At 34.2% G+C, this 16,363-nt stretch overlaps 2 protein-coding genes across 2 annotated transcripts; both read left to right on the top strand.

Moving 5' to 3' along the window:
* The first annotated feature begins 7,942 nt into the window (after positions 1–7,942).
* Positions 7,943–10,687, top strand: LOC133790836 (two-pore potassium channel 5). The gene is made up of 2 exons (XM_062228636.1): positions 7,943–9,368; positions 10,128–10,687. The coding sequence occupies exons 1-2, from the start codon at positions 8,368–8,370 to the stop codon at positions 10,273–10,275; spliced, it is 1,149 nt and encodes a 382-aa protein (XP_062084620.1). The 5' UTR covers positions 7,943–8,367; the 3' UTR covers positions 10,276–10,687.
* Positions 10,688–14,002: 3,315 nt separating this feature from the next.
* Positions 14,003–15,714, top strand: LOC133822647 (uncharacterized). Its single transcript, XM_062255087.1, has 3 exons — positions 14,003–14,429; positions 14,801–14,930; positions 15,041–15,714. Exons 1-3 carry the CDS (start codon positions 14,407–14,409, stop codon positions 15,233–15,235), a joined length of 348 nt encoding a protein of 115 aa, XP_062111071.1. The 5' UTR covers positions 14,003–14,406; the 3' UTR covers positions 15,236–15,714.
* The last annotated feature ends 649 nt before the right edge of the window (positions 15,715–16,363 follow it).

Below are 16,363 nucleotides of genomic sequence, written 5' to 3'. Positions count from 1 at the left end.
GGGAACTGAACCCACTTTAGTGACTTTTCCAATTGTCACTCCTCTATATGGACTGAAAGTCTTGAATGATTATTATGATCATTGTTGATATTATATCATGTTATATTGTGTTTTCTTGCTGGGCCTTGGCTCATGGGTGCTATGTGGTGCAGGTAAAGGGAAAGAAAAGCTCACCCAACCTTGAGTGGAGAGCTAAGGTGGTGATGTGTACATATGCGGCCGCTTGACCACCACGGCCAAGGCGTTCTCAGAGGAACTAGGGGGTTTACCCTATTTTTGCCGCTTAGGTCGGCGGGTTTGTAAATTTAAACTAGTAATGACCATTTTGAGTTGTAAATAACTTGTAAAAGATTTTATGGGCCCATGAACAGTTCTATGTACTTAATAAAATATATAATTTCCTCTTTATTGGTTTTCCACCTTAGCCTGTTAATAACACTTAGATGCACGTTTTTAACCAAAGGACTCGGGTAGCGAGTCAAATTTCCAGTTCACCGTTCACAGTAACTGTCCTGGGGTAACCAGGGCGTTACACCAATAGGCGACGCGTAGCCTGGATGCAGGCGATGTATCGTGTAACGTCCAAAATTCCCTAATAAGGCTTAATGTCTTGATTAGGGGACCAAGAAGGCAATAATTGGATTAATTATATGTGTATGTGATATTACGTGCATTTTTATGATTATATGTATGATCGTATGAATTATGTGAGTTATATTATGATATGACTAGTGTTTCATGTTTAGGTGTATTAAGCATGCATGTGGGCCCGTTTCTTATTAGAAGGGTATTTTCGTAATTTTAACACGTTGATGGTATATTTGTAAATACATGTGTTTTATGATTGAGACCAAATTATTATGTGAATATATTTGAGTTATTCGGCACAAGGCGATCCTAGTGAGCAAGTTAGCGATTTAGTCACAACGGGGTCAAATACCTGGTCCAGGTGAACCTAGGGGTATTTTGGTAATTTAGTACATTACCGGGATTTATCGGGTAATGGGAATTTTTTGGTGATTAATTGGGAATTTATGAGGCATTAATTGAGATTGGTGGGAAATGGTGGCAAAAGACCATTTTGCCCTTGAGGGCATTAAAGAGAAAGCTTTTGGGCAAGGGGCATTTTAGTCTTTTCATGCCCATGGATAGACTTAGTCACTAGAAGCCCTCAGAAGTGACTCAGTAAACACAAAACACTCAGCTTGCTCTCTCTCTCTCTCTCTCTCTCTCTCTCTCTCTCTCTCTCTCTCTCTCTCTCTCTCTCTCTCTCTCTCGTTTGTCCCTTTTACTCTCTTAATTGGTTTTGGGTTCTTTGAATTGAAGGAGAATTTACTTGCATTTGAAGAGTGAAAGAGCATAAATTGGATTAAGGTGTAGCTTTGGGTCATAAAACCTTAATTGAGGTAAGAGTTCTACTCTGTTTTGATGAATTTTCTGGTTGGTTTTAGGTGTTCTTGAGTTTTGAACTCAAAGATGGGATTTTGGGTTGTGATGAGGTTTTGGTTTAGTTTTTGATGCTAATGTGCTGCCTATGATGTGATGTTATGGGTTTAGAACTCAATTATGGGTTTGGTTGAGGTTTGAGGACTGTTTTTAGGAGTTTTGGCACGAAGGAAATAGTTGGAAAATGTTAGAAATCTGGGTTTGCGGAGTTGTGTCACGGCCCTGTTCTTGGAGTGTTGCGACCTGAATGTACTCAGAGGCTAGGGCGGTTCTCTGAATCTTCTTGGTGCCATGGTGCCTTGTGGGCTGCGCTGCGACACGTATCTAGGGAAAATAGGCTGGGGACTCTCTGACTTGAGGTGTGTCACGACCCTTCAGGGCTGCGTCGCGACACTAGTTGGGAAAGTTGGCCAAGTGAGGTTTCGAGTTGCGGGGACTTGAACCTAAGGGCTTGGGAAGGATTCTACTACCCGATTTAGTAGAATTTGAGGTCCCGGAGGCTAGGACCCAGTCCGGAAGCCTTTATTTACTCGATATTGATGGATATTATTTATTATGATTGTGACTAGGGTATCGCTAGGGCTCGGAAGGGGATCATGCTTGAGGGCTGTTTTTATTTATTCAATGCTTGGACCAAAGGTAAGAAAACTACACCCTGGGTTATGATTAGGGCTAGGGCCCTTGTGAATGAGCACCATTATGATTATGTCTGTGATTGTTTGATTAAGCATGCTTGAATGCTCTGTATCTGGAAAATTGTTAAATGATTTATGCTTGTCTGTATTATCTGATTGAAATGCTTGACTTATAAGTCAAGGGTGGCAATAGCGCACTAAGCACTGGCCGAAAGGCTTGACTTATAATTCAAGGGTGGCAATAGCGATATGATTAGGCCTATCCAGAAGCATGGTATACGCTTGACTGACCCTATGGTCGCTTGGAAAATAAAGCACCAGGTACGCTTGGCCAGCCCTAAGGCTGGTTATATAGAGGATAGGGCAATGGGCCCTAGGGTGGCTCTACAGTCACTTATCCTAGGGCAATGGGCCTGAGGTGACTCTATAGTCACTTATATAGGACAACGAGTCTGGTGTCACTCCATAGTCACTTATCTGGATTGAATGCATGCATGAGTAGGGTTATGTAATGCCCTGGTTACCCCAGAATAGTTACGGTGAACCAGAAATTTGACTCGCTACCCGAGTCCTTTGGTTAAAAACATGCATCTAAGTGTTATTAACAGGCTAAGGTGGAAAACCAACCAAAAGGAAATGATATATTTTATTTAATACATAAAACTGTTCATGGGCCCATCAAAACATTTACAAGTTATTTACAACTCAAAATGTTCATTACTGTTTCAAATTTACAAACCCGCCGACTTAAGCAGCAAAAATAGGGTAAACCCCCTAGTTCCTCTGAGAACTCCTTGGCCGTGGTGGTCAAGCGGCTGCATATGTACACAGCACCACCTAAACTCTCCACTCAAGGCTGGGTGAGCTTTTCTTTCCCTTTACCTGCACCACATAACACCCATGAGCCAAAGCCCGGCAAGAAAACACAATATAGCATGAATATAATATCAACAATGATCATAATAATCATTCAGGACTTTCAGTCCGAACCAGAGAAGTGACAATTGGAAAAGTCACTAAGGTGGGTTCAATTCCCAATAGCCATGCGACGATAGGGTCACCGGGGCTTTAAAGATAAGTGATTCTTTCACTAGCTTGAACATGTTAGTTGCATGATGACTAGTAATCAACATAACCTACCTTATGACCATAGAGTCATAACCATGGAACATCGTTCCCTAGCCATGGGACAAGCAGTCACCTAGACCTTAGGCCCTGGCTCTGAGTAACTAGTCCTATACTAGCCAAGCGCCTATAAGTTTCATCAACCTTAGGGTTAGTCCAGCATTAATGCCTTAGAGTCATTCAACGCTGATATCGATTAGATCTAATCTTCATTCGGCCTTGCGTTCAGGACGCTTATGTCGTTTCTGACTCTTAGGTCAGTGATACGCGACCAGTGCCGTCCCTAACTAATCAGTGCCATACACAAGTAAACAACATCTGCTAGCACTTAATATGCAATCAATGTCCACATTTATCAACCAACATGCCTCAACAACAATCATGCATGTCATATATACAGGGTGCAGTTTTCTTACCTCCGGTTTGAGCGAGAAATATAATAAGAACGACTCCTGAGAATGATCGACATTTTGATTCCTTAGCGGTTACCTAATCATAACCAATTATAACCTCCATTAATGAAAATCAACAATAAAAGGGTCTTAACCCAAACCCCACTCTCGGGACCTCAAAACATGCCCACACGGTGAGTAGATTCGATCCCGGGCCTTAAGGATTGAAACCCCGAGCCAAAAACCCTTAAAAACACTCAAAATGGGATTCTGAAGGAACAGAGTAGTGCTACAGCGCTGCTCAATAGCGCCCCAGTGCTATACTCAGAACCCCAAACCGCCCATCAGCAATCTTGTGTAGCGCTATAGCGCCCTTTGATGGGCGCTGTAGCGCTACCCCCAAACTGATTCTCCCCTGAAACCTCCTTCTTTGACTCCTTCAATTCCAACTCAATTCCAATGCTTCCAAACCTCATTTTTGGTGCCAAATGAACCCAAAAACCATCCTCATATACCCTAAGCATCACAACCACAAGAACCCTAGCCAAAACTCTCAACAAAACCAATCATCCAACCTAGGAATCCCAATTGAAAACCAGAACTAAAACAGAGCAAACCAGGGAATTTAATGGCTAGAAACATACCTCAAGCTCAGATTATGATGCTCTTCAATGGAGGAACACACTCCTAAGCTGCCAAGACTTACTTCCCAAGTCACATCCTCAAGAATGGCTCAAAAATCACAAAGAAAGCAGAAGGAGAAAAGGTACGGGAGAAGCTTGAACTTATGCTCTGTTTTCTCTTCTTTCTACAGCCATAAATGGCTTATATCTATCCTAGGGGTGAAAAGACCAAAATACCCCTAGGTATAATAAGGGTTTCTAAAGGCTCCTAAGGGCAAAATTGGTATTTTCCACTTATCTCGTTAATCATAATCAACGCTCTCCAATCCCCGCTATTCTTGATATTCTCAAACATCAACAATTCATATCCCGTTACCCTTGAATTCCCGGCAATGCTCTAATCATTAAAATCACCCCGAGACTCATCCCGAGCCCCGAACTTAAACTTGTTATGATTAGACCGCTGATTAATATTCCAAGATCGTCTCATGCCGAATAGCTCGAACAAACCCACATTATAATGTGGTCTCAACAATATATCACCGACATGCATACAAATATACAATTACACCCTCAACGGGCCAAATTACCAAAACACCCCTGTAATGAAATGTGGACCCACATGCATGCATTTAACATCATATTATAATATAATTCACATATACATGCATATTATCATTTAATGGCGTAATTGAACAATTATGGCCCTCCCAGCCTACTAATCCAGCCATTAAACCACATTAGGGATTTCGGGGCATTACAGGTTATTACTGCTAGGCATGCTGATTATGATTCTATAATATGTTATTAACTACTTATGAGCATGTTTAAGTTTTCTTGCTGAACTTTGGCTCACGGGTGCTATGTGGTGCAGGTAAGGGAAAAGGGAAGCTGGACCGACCGTGAGTTAGAGAGCTTCGGTGGTGGTGTGTACATATGCATCTTGCTCGACCACCATGGCTAGGGATTCACAGAGGAACTAGGGTCAAACCCTAATTTTGCCGCTTAGGTAGGCTTATGTTGTAATTGCCCTTTTCTCAAAATTCCTCGCTGTGATTTCTCCAAACAAGGCCCATCATAAATAAATATGATTGGTTTAAATGATTTTCCATATGAGTGTGTAATTTGTGTGTGCATGTATCATTACTCAAACATTAAATTACATCTTTATCCTAAATTATGTATATATATACTACGATATATCAATACTATTTCTTTCTTTCTGAAAAGAAAACCAATTCTTAACATTTAATACCCTAAAGTAAACTCAGCTTAATTTAATATGAGTTCGTTTTGAAGACCAAGGCTCCTTGTTACTATTTACATATGTGGAACTTTGTAGATCACAAATCAGGCATTTTGAACTGGACAACTTTTCATTTCATATATAGGGCCCTCATTTATTGAGGATGCACACGTATAACTCAAGCACTTAAGCTTGATCCACATGCATGTCTTGTCTGTTATATATCAAGGTGAGTACCTATTCCACGTGAATTTATGTCCTAATCATATCATCTCGAGTTTCTCTCTTGAAATCCCAGATGGAAGCCATTCTTTGCTGTTCGATACAAAATATTCCACTTTAATATAGTAGCATTGCTATAAGTACCCTAAAATCTACAACGTCATCTACAAGTACTCTAAAATCTACAACATCATCTGATGAGACGTATTATTATTGGTATAATTTAGTTATCGAATTTCATATAATTTAATTTAATTAATATATATATAGGACTCCACGTTCATTTGCACCAATAATTATATAATGTGTTGGACACTTATGATGCTTTTTAGCATTTTTCATAATATATAGTTTGTAATTATGAAATTCAATCATTGAAATGAAAGATTAGAAAATGCATTAATGATTGAGCAACTTTATTAATTAGGTTCATATCAGACCATCTCTATTATAAGATGTTAATTGTGTGCTAAATTTGACACAAAAAATGAGTTAATATTATGTTTGCTTTAATATTTGTAATTGTGTCCAAATGCACAAGATCTAAATTAACTAAAAAAATTAATAATTTATTTAATATTTATTGATAATATACAAAAATTAATATATTTTTTTTCATTTTTTATTGTAAAAACAAAGTAAATAAAAACATAATATAGTTAATCATTAATTATTAATTTATAAAATATAATAATTAGTGACAACATAATAAATAAATAAAATTATTTATTATTATGCTAATTTTGACACACTTTTTACTTTTAAAAACATTATTGAAGTGATAATTTTACTAAAATGTGCTAAATATGATAATGCACTAAAGTTTTGATACTATATTGAAGATGCTCTCATACATTGGCGGAAAAGAAATTAGAATGTTTAATTTCTCTTTGAACTTTTGCCTCTAGCTTGTCCACATGTGGCAAATATGAATTTCAATTTATTGAGTGAATAATGTCAAAGGAGTATTTATCTACATTTGGCAGATGTGAGTTTGAGTTTATTTTATTGAGTCAATAATGTCAAAGGAGTATTTATCTTGTTAATAATAAGAAGAAAATTATGTTTTCATATATTTTTAAATATAAATTTAGGCAGTGAGTATATTGTATCTACTTTTTTTATTATATTGATGTTGTTTTTTTGTGTTTTCTACACATCAATAATTTGTTTTTTAATTTTTTTATATGACAATGTACACTTTAATCATTTAGGACACCCTGTAAATTTTCAAGAAATTATAAATAAATTATAGTGTCAAAAATAACATTTAAACAGTTAACTTTTATATGCGAATTAAAAAAAAAAACACTAATGTAACAAGCTATTTGAACATTATTTTCGACACTGTAAATTATTTAAAAAATTTTAAAAATTTACAGAATATCTTAATTTACACTATCATATAAAAAAAAAATATCAGAGTATAAAAAACACAACCAGTGCAGGAAAAAAAAAAGTCTGCACCATAGTCTTTTCCCTATAATAGATTTAGGTAACTATCAGTATCACGAACTAACTCCTCCAACCTCCAACCTCCAACCTCCAACATATTCAAAAAGTTGATGATATACAACACAAGTCCAGAGACCCCTACTTATAAAATTTAAAAACTATAAACTCTTAAATACAATTATATTAGAACACTATCAAAATTTGTACATATAGCCACATGGGTAAGAAGAATACTAAAGTTTAGGCCGATTTATTTTGTGAAGCATGAGAGCTCGGAACCATCCAAATGAGGGCCCTTTCAAGTCTACTTACTATAAGTAGAGTTTTAGAATGATGAAGCCCAGCCCATCCTTGAGTCCATTGGAATATGATGACACGTTTTTTTATAGAATGTGATGATACATTATTGTGTGTATAATATAAGAGATAATAAGTAATGGAAAAGGGTATCATATACTATAATAAGAAAGTGCACATTATAATATGTAGAAATTATAGCATTTACATTTAGGAAGGAAGAAAAACTAATAATAATAATAATCTAATTGGAATAGTGATAATTGAAGCTGCATATAAAAGTGGGAAAGCAATACCCATCTTTTTATTTACGTCAACTCAAAGATTATGATTGTTGCAATCAACCTAGATCCCAAATTCCAATTATTAAAAAGATTAAAGAAAGGGAAAGACCTTAATTATTCCTCCTTAATATTATTATTAATGAATAATAAGAGAGAGTGATGACGCCCTCATACCAGGCTTTTTCTCTTTGTTGTTACAGTCTACAGTGTCAGTAGCAGTAGTGGTGGACATATAATACAATAATTATTTGCTTCATTATTAGTATTATGTTATTAGACTTAAGACCTCTTCTCTCTTAAAAAAAAAATATTTTATTTAAAAATCCAATCAGAACAAACTTGTCATGTTTTGCATTGCCACAAACAAATGTTTGCCCTTTTTTGATTTTTTTCTTAAAAAAAAAGTTTGTCCTTTTCTTTGGTTTTAGCAGAGAGGAGCAGAGCCTGTGAGGAGGACTGGTCATTTTGTGGGTCCCACTTTCCAGTCATAGCCTATGATACCAAGTCCCTTAATCCAATTGGCCCCAACTCCAACTCCAACTCCCAGATTAACCCAACTACCATCCTAACCATCTCTTCTCTTCTCTTCTCTCTTTTTCCCCAAATTAACAACAAAGACTCAATCTTTGATTGCTTTCCTCCATGTCCATGGAGGATGATGCTGTCCATCACTCTCAGCCTTTGCTTCAATCCCAAACAAACCCTCTTCACCATGATTTCCGAGTACCAATCCAACAACTCGACCACCCTCAATCCTCCTCCGCACCCAGACGAACCCACAGTCTCCACCGCTGCAAGACGGCTCCCGCCATGGCCGTCGTTCGTGACCTCAAACCCAAGACACCCCAGCTGCCCCATCCTCAATCCGAATCCAGCTCCATCGTCAGACAAGCCTTCTTCTTGCTACTTGTTTATCTCTCTTTGGGTGTTCTCATCTACTCTTTCAACACCGATCACTTCTCCGGCGTCGAGACCCACCCGGTCGTCGACGCTCTCTACTTCTGTATAGTCACCATGTGCACTATTGGTTATGGGGACATCGCTCCTCTCACCCCCTTGACCAAGGTCTTTGCTTGCGTTTTTGTTTTGGTGGGTTTCGGCTTCATTGACATTTTGCTTAGTGGGGTTGTTAATTATGTGCTCGACTTGCAAGAAAATCTCATCTTGACTGGTATGCAGCAAATAGACCACCACGATCAGAACCACCACCACAACCGCAACAACAACAACAACCACCACCATGGCTTCTCTGCTAGAGATTATATCATAGATGTGGCAAAGGGCAGGATGAGGATTAGGCTGAAGGTGGGTTTGGCTCTGGGAGTGGTGGTGTTGTGTATTAGCGTTGGAGTTATGTTTTTGCATTATGGGGAGGAGTTGGATTGGGTGGATTCCATTTACTTGTCTGTGATGTCTGTAACCACAGTTGGCTACGGTGACAGAGCCTTCAAGACCCTTAAAGGTAGGCTCTTTGCGGCCATTTGGCTTCTCTTATCGACACTGGCTGTGGCAAGGGCGTTCCTGTATTTGGCTGAGGCCAGGATTGACAAGAGGCACAGGAGAATTGCTAAGTGGGTCTTGCATAGGGAAATCACCGTTGAGGACTTGCTTGCTGCCGACATTAATCATAATGGTTTCATAAGGTAAGCTAAATGCTACCCTTTTTTCATATCATTCCTATTTTTAGTATTAAATCTAAGCAAAACCATTGAAATAGTTACCATTGTTGATTGATTATTTGATAACCTTACCATTACTAGTGCTACTACTTTTTAGGCAAGATGTGCACAAATAGGCAACTAGTTGTTACTACTTGATTATCCTTACATGGAATAGGAAATATCATATCAAAAAGTCATGATTAGGCTTAAGGTCTTTTAAAGTATTCAAAGAATGTTAGAGAATTGCACTCAAGAGGGTAGCTCAAAGCTCAGATGGTCAAGCATGTTGTTTGCCACCAGGTTCCAGTCCTTTCCGGGCTTCTACATAGCAATTGATATAATTTCCTGGTCCTCAAGTAATGTAGGATTAGGCGGGTTTATGTTACATTTGATATCTTTTCCAATAAATGTAATCAATGATATTTAACATTATTTGTTAACCTGAACTTGTATGAGTTGGATGAATTTACCAGTGCTACTACATTTTAGGCAAATGTGATCGTACAAATAGGCACTAGTTGTTGTTACAACTTGATTATCCATATATGGAAATGGAAACAAGCATATCAAAAAAGTCATGATTATGCTTAATGGTCTTTTATAGTATTCAAAGACTAATGTAAGAGAATTAGTGACTTTGTTTTGTTTGGTGAGTTACATTACATGTAATCAATGATATATCAATATTAATCATTATTATTATCCCTTGTTGTTGGGTTTGCGGTATTCTTGTTTTTTCAGCAAGTCAGAATACGTAATATACAAGCTTAAAGAGATGGGGAAGATAGGAGAGAAAGACATAATGATAATATGCAATCAGTTCAATAAGCTGGACCCCAACAATTCTGGAAAGATAACTTTGCCTGATCTGTTTGAGAATCGCTCGTGATGCCAAAAAAGGTTGGAAAATTCTATTCTATTCTATTCTTTTCTTTGAGTTAGAGCAGAAGCACAGGGATTGGATTACCTTTTTTTTTGGGCTAAAACTTCATGGAAGATTGAGAGGGACACTACTACCTCACTTCACACTTGTTTTAGTTCTTCACACAAACTGTGCATATATACTATTGCACTCCTTGTTATGGATTGTGCATTTACAGAAAATGTAGATATCGATAATTTTTTTTTCTTCTTTCCATATACTGTACTTAATTATATCAAATGAAAAAAAGTTAATTATGGAGAAAAAAGAGAAAATGTATAGATTGGATTCCCTTCTTGAACTTGAGAAAATTTATCTCATGTCATGTGGTATCAGTGTATAATGTATGTGAATGTATAGAGCTTTTTTGACTTTGTAATGTAACGAGTACAAAAGTAATTGCTACCCATTTTGTTGTCAAGAGTTAAGACTGTATCTATGCATATATTAAATGAGAAATGAATGTTAGTTATTCTATTCTCTAGAAGGTGTAGTAAAATGATTGTGATGCATAGGTTATCTGTCCTTATTTCATTAATTAGTGGCTAATTATAATTTAATTAATGGGTTCATCTGTAGTCGTGACTAGTGAGTATTGACAAAAAGTCCGGCTGCGTGAGAAAGGTCCACAATGGCACAATCCCTCCAGCCCATAGTTTAAGGGAAGGAACAATTATGTGCAACGCAATAGTATTGGTATGCCTCTCTTTTTGAGACCAAATTGGTTGGTTTGGTCATTGGTGATTGCCTAAGAACCAAGGGCGCATCTATAACTTACTATTAATAGCTCTTTCCTCTTCTCATTCTCATGGGGTATGCTATGCTAATGCTGTGCTTATTCACCAACCATATGTTATCAAAATTGGAAGTCCAACTCAAAGAAACCTCCCACTCTTCTTCCAAGAGAAATTATAGTAAATGGTCCAAAACAATGACACCAAGAAACTAATATTCTCATTTTAAAAAATTATAGAGAAATGATCATTTTACATTGTTGATTACCTTAATTGTCATTTTCTACTATTTTATTTATTATTTTAGGAGCGTATGATTTTAATATAGTGGCACATGTATATTAATTTTGTTTAATTAGTTTTTATTTTAAAATTATATTGATTTTTTAAGTTTTTTATGGGTGTTATTCCCAAATTTTGAAAACGATAACGTGGCAATAGAAATGACAAATGACAAATAATGGTTGGGTGATCTGGCTTAGGAGTGACCCGGTAGACCAGTGAAGAATTTTGACTGGCCAGTCAAAATTCATGACCGACCAGGCATGACCTTGTCCGACCAGTCACATGTTTGTCTGCCCAGGCATGATCTTGTCCGACCAGTCACATGTTTGTCTGCCCAGGCATGACCTTGTCCGACCAGTTACATGTTTATCTGCCCAGGCATGACCTTGGCCGACCAGTTATGACCTTGTCTGACCAGTCATGGCCATGTCCAACCAGTCATGACCATGTCCAACCAGTCATGACCATGTCCGACCAGTCAAGTGCATGTCTGCCCAACTAAGTGCATATCTGCCCAGTCAGGTGCATGTCTGCCCAGTCAGGTGCGTGTCCACCCAGTGAAGGTTTGGGCGACCAGCCTGAATGTGATATGGATTGACCAGACAGAGCAGGGCTACATGAAAAATCTCAGAAACGGCTTCAACAAGAATCGGTCTTGGCTTGCGCAGGAATCTCTCAATTTATCCCATGAATATAATGTATTGTTATATTTTGAATATTATTGTAAATTAAATATAATGAGAATAACAAAATATCCCGATTATGAAGGACATCATATGTACGATCCTGAGCCTATAAATACAAGGCTTATGGCATCATAAAGGGGACTTTTGGGCTCTGAATTCTAATTTTCTAGAGAGTAATTGTATTTTGAGAACTCTTGTATTCTTGTAATCTGCACTGAAGAAACTCAGTTGACTCAAGTTCATCTGTTCTTGAGTGTAGATCTATAATCACAACTCTAAGTGGATTAGGCTATTACCAACACATTGGGGCTGAACCACTATAAAAATCGTCTGTGTCGTTTATTTCTCTTGAAGGTTTTTGTCGTTTTTGACGTCTACACGTCGTTGGCCAAAAACGCGGTCAGCAATGGGTTGTTAGTATATCATTTTCTAACTAGTGTATATGTTTTTTGTGATATGGCGTATCTTTTCTTTTATAATATTTAGTTTACATCTTATTGTACATAATAGTAGTATATAATTTTGTATCATGGTATATACATTTTAATAGTAGTATATAATTTTGTTAGCATAGTATATACACTTTTTAGTAATAATTTTATAAATTTTGTTGGTATATTATTTTTAAACTTAGTATATATATTTTGTGGTATGATATATCATTCAGCAACCCATAAAAAATGAAAAGAAATCAAAATAACTTTAAAATAAAAAATAATATATATCATAATATTAAAATATTTAGAATAAAATATTAATTTGCTAAGTGGTATATTTGGTAATATGTAATATTAAAAATGTGGTTAAACTATTTTATTGCAAAATTAAAAAGATAGACATTTATTTACATTCATATATCATTAAAGACCATTTTGCACTGAATACCTTTTTCTAACACTCAATCATATCTCGAAAAAAAATCACATGTCCCCAATTTACTGTCTCCTCCCTGTCTCACCAATAATTTTGAGACATATCATTTATTTACTTAACAGATAATTAAATTGCTTGATAACATTAAAATAAGTTAACGGAGCTTTTAATTCTTTCTTTTAAATTAATATTAAATTTAACATTAATATCTGACTTTTCATATTCACACTAACAATAAACAATTAATTTTTTTTTCTTTCTTCTATTTTTTTGTATAAGAAAACATTCTTTCTTTTCTTTGCTCCTATTTTTTGCAATAAAAAATATGGGGATAAATTTATATTAAATATGGGGATAAATGTTACTTACTTGTATTCTTTTGCAATAAAATGGGAGCAAAGAAAAGAAAGAACATTTTTTTTCTGGAAAAAAATAGGAGCAAAGAAAAGAAAGAACGTTTTCTTTTGCAAAAAAATAAGGGAAGGAAAAAAAATTAATTGTTTAATGTTACTGTGAATATGAAAAGTCAGATATTAATATTAAATTTAATATTAATTTAGGATAAATAATTAAAAGCTCCGTTTAACTCATTTTAACGTTATCAAACAATTTAATTATATGTTAAGTAAATAAATGTATTTGTCATAATGGAAAAATCAGTCATGACCTCTAAATCCCCAACTCTCTACAACTTCTCAAAAATGCCATATTATATTGTAAGGTAAGTTTGAAGGATGTTAAAAGTAAAATTTATAAATAGAATTAAAAGATTTAAAATTATTTATCTTAGTCATTTTACTTAAAATAAATATGTAATAAAAAAATTCTTGTATATATATATATTTTTTTTTTTGTTCTCTTTTTTTTTCTCATAAAGTAGTAAAATTTATTTTCACATTTTTTTTATTAAATTAGTACAAAATTTCCGATAGTGAACAATTTATTTTTTAAATGTCTGCCTTTATAATAGGAAAAATTACATAAAATATTAATTTTCGCTAAAAATTACGTTTTTACAGTCAAATATTTTTCTTTTAATTTTACGGTTTTAAGGAAATTTTTACATTTTTACATTTTTACAGTTTTGTATTTTTTCTTTTTTTTATTGTTTTTAGGTTTTTTTTTTTTTATGTTTAGTTGGTCCAGTGAGTTGTTTTCAAGTTGTTTTTTTAGTTATTTTTCCAAAAAACCGTATTTTCGTAATTATGAAACTTTGAAAATCGTATTTTTGAAAACTTGAGTGCGTATTTTTTTTTTTAAAATAAGAACGGTACAAAAGTAAAAAAAATGTGTATTTAAGAACAAAAATCTTTTTCTAATATATATATATATGGAAAAGTTCTCAATGGTTATTACCCACACATGGGTACCTAGATAAATGTGCAAATATGCTGACATGTCATGTAGGTGACTTGGTACATCAAGTTACCAACAAGTAAAGATTCTTTTTTTTTTAGCATAGATTCTTTTTTTTTTTTGCATTAATTTCGAAATTGGCTTTTTTTTTTTGGTCATTAGGAATGGTGATTCCAACCAATAAGAGGTAAGCTCTCTTTTCAAGTTTTGAATTAATTTAAAATTTTAAAAATTAGGGTTTCATAATAAATGCACACTCATTTCTTAAACTCTCTATTCTTCTTCTTCTTCTTCTTCTTCTTCTTCTTCTTCATTCAAAGTAAAAAAATAAACATAAAAAAATCAGAATTTCACCATGATTTTCGTGAGCATGTGAAGGAGAGAAAGAAGAAAAAAAAAACGTGTGAGGAAAAAATAGAAAGGGAGAGAGAGAAAACGCATGGGAGTAGAGGGGAAGGGAATGAAGAATAAAAGAAGTAGATCTAAAGATTTAGAAGGAAGGGTTGGAAAGAAGAGACAAATTTTTTATGATAACTCATTGTCTCCTAATCGAATCAGGTCAAAATTGCTTTTAGATCGCGCTCGTCGGTATAGATCTCCTATGAAAAGTTTGGAGTCGTCCTCTTCAATGTTCGAAAGTAGAACTCGGCGTTGTCTTCATAGTGAATCTTATTGTTCTTTTTGTAAGGTAATATCTTCATATCTATATATGTGTCTATGGTTGAGATCTCATTTTATGTTTATGTTAGAACACTTCGATTATATTTTTCTAAACTATTTTTTCTATTTAAAAATTAGGAATACGAAAACCATGTATGTGTAGATGAGGTAGACCGTGATGTTCCTATCCTACCATGGAGTTTTGTCATACCTGATGAAGATGGTGATGCAATGACTATTAATATACCATCAGATGTAAACAAAGGGAACCTTCAAATTCCAGACCATGTAAAATGTGTATGTATTATTATTATTTTTTTATTATTATTTTAATTATTTTTGAAATTTTATATTAGTTTATTTTTTACAGGTTGGGGTGGCAAAAGTAAATGATTTGCTCACAATGGTTGTTGGTTTGCAAAATATTTTAATTACAAAGATCCTTGAATCTAGAGATAGGTTAAATGGTTTAAATAATATTATCCATCAACTTCGTCGTTGTCTGGTTGGTATATCTTAATTAATTTCAAAATTTTACAGTATGAAACATTATCTGGTTGGTATATGTTTATCTAATTTTATTTATTTATTTATTGTTTTGTACAGCAACTATGTGAAGCATCTCAAATATCTGAAGACCGTAGTCAAGATATCATTGATAGTAGCAATGTAATCAATAAATAGGGAGATGTGGAGGAGTAATTTGGTTTACTTTTGTATTTTTATATTGTTGATCGAAATAAGTTTGTTTAATTTCCAATGTAGCATTTTAAATATTATTTGGTGCAAGTATATGTAATTTCCAATGAACTAATTGAAATATATATTTTTAATTTCTTTAATGTATTAAATTTTTAATTTCAAAATTGAGATTTTATTATTTAAATCTTATATTGGAAATCACAACAAATTGATGATTTTTTATGTACCCTAAAATAATGGATGACTATTGGTTTTTCTAACAATAATAGAACATCAAAACAAAAATAAGAAATAAATATTTCCATATTACAGTATAAAATACAAATTTAAAAAGAAAAAACAACTTTGATTTATGTCAAACTACTTTGATTATAGGTAAAAATGAATCAATACAACTCTTCATTTTTTTCCCAAAAAATGTTAACTTAGTTAATTTTATTTTTTCCATAAACTACAAAACAATACAACTTTTCAAATTTTCTATTATCAATAAATGAGCATTTATTGATAAGATTACATCATAACCAATAACTATTGATATTCTTTACCTTGAAAATATATTTTTTAATTGAAACTTTTTTTTAAATCATTATTTTCGGCATGCACAAATTAAAAAAAAAAAAATCGGCTAGCATTAAAAAACTATTTTGATTTTTTAAAAGAAACATCTCTTTGTATTCTCTTGGGAAAATCAAATTATGTTGTTTTGAAATTAGATATTTATATATTAGTCCTATATTGCTCAATAAGGGATCTTAT

Source organism: Humulus lupulus, chromosome 1, assembly GCF_963169125.1.
Source record: "Humulus lupulus chromosome 1, drHumLupu1.1, whole genome shotgun sequence".
Classification (NCBI taxonomy): domain Eukaryota; kingdom Viridiplantae; phylum Streptophyta; class Magnoliopsida; order Rosales; family Cannabaceae; genus Humulus; species Humulus lupulus.
Note: the sequence above shows the minus strand (reverse complement) of the source record. Positions and strands in the feature narration are given on the sequence as shown.

Coding starts and splice junctions, on each gene's coding strand:
- LOC133790836 (XM_062228636.1), top strand. CDS start 8,368: ATGTCCATGGAGGATGATGCTGTCCATCACTCTCAGCCTTTGCTTCAA. Junction 9,369..10,127: donor AATCATAATGGTTTCATAAG/GTAAGCTAAATG, acceptor TTGTTTTTTCAG/CAAGTCAGAATACGTAATAT.
- LOC133822647 (XM_062255087.1), top strand. CDS start 14,407: ATGGTGATTCCAACCAATAAGAG. Junction 14,430..14,800: donor GTGATTCCAACCAATAAGAG/GTAAGCTCTCTT, acceptor TAATCGAATCAG/GTCAAAATTGCTTTTAGATC. Junction 14,931..15,040: donor CTTATTGTTCTTTTTGTAAG/GTAATATCTTCA, acceptor TTTAAAAATTAG/GAATACGAAAACCATGTATG.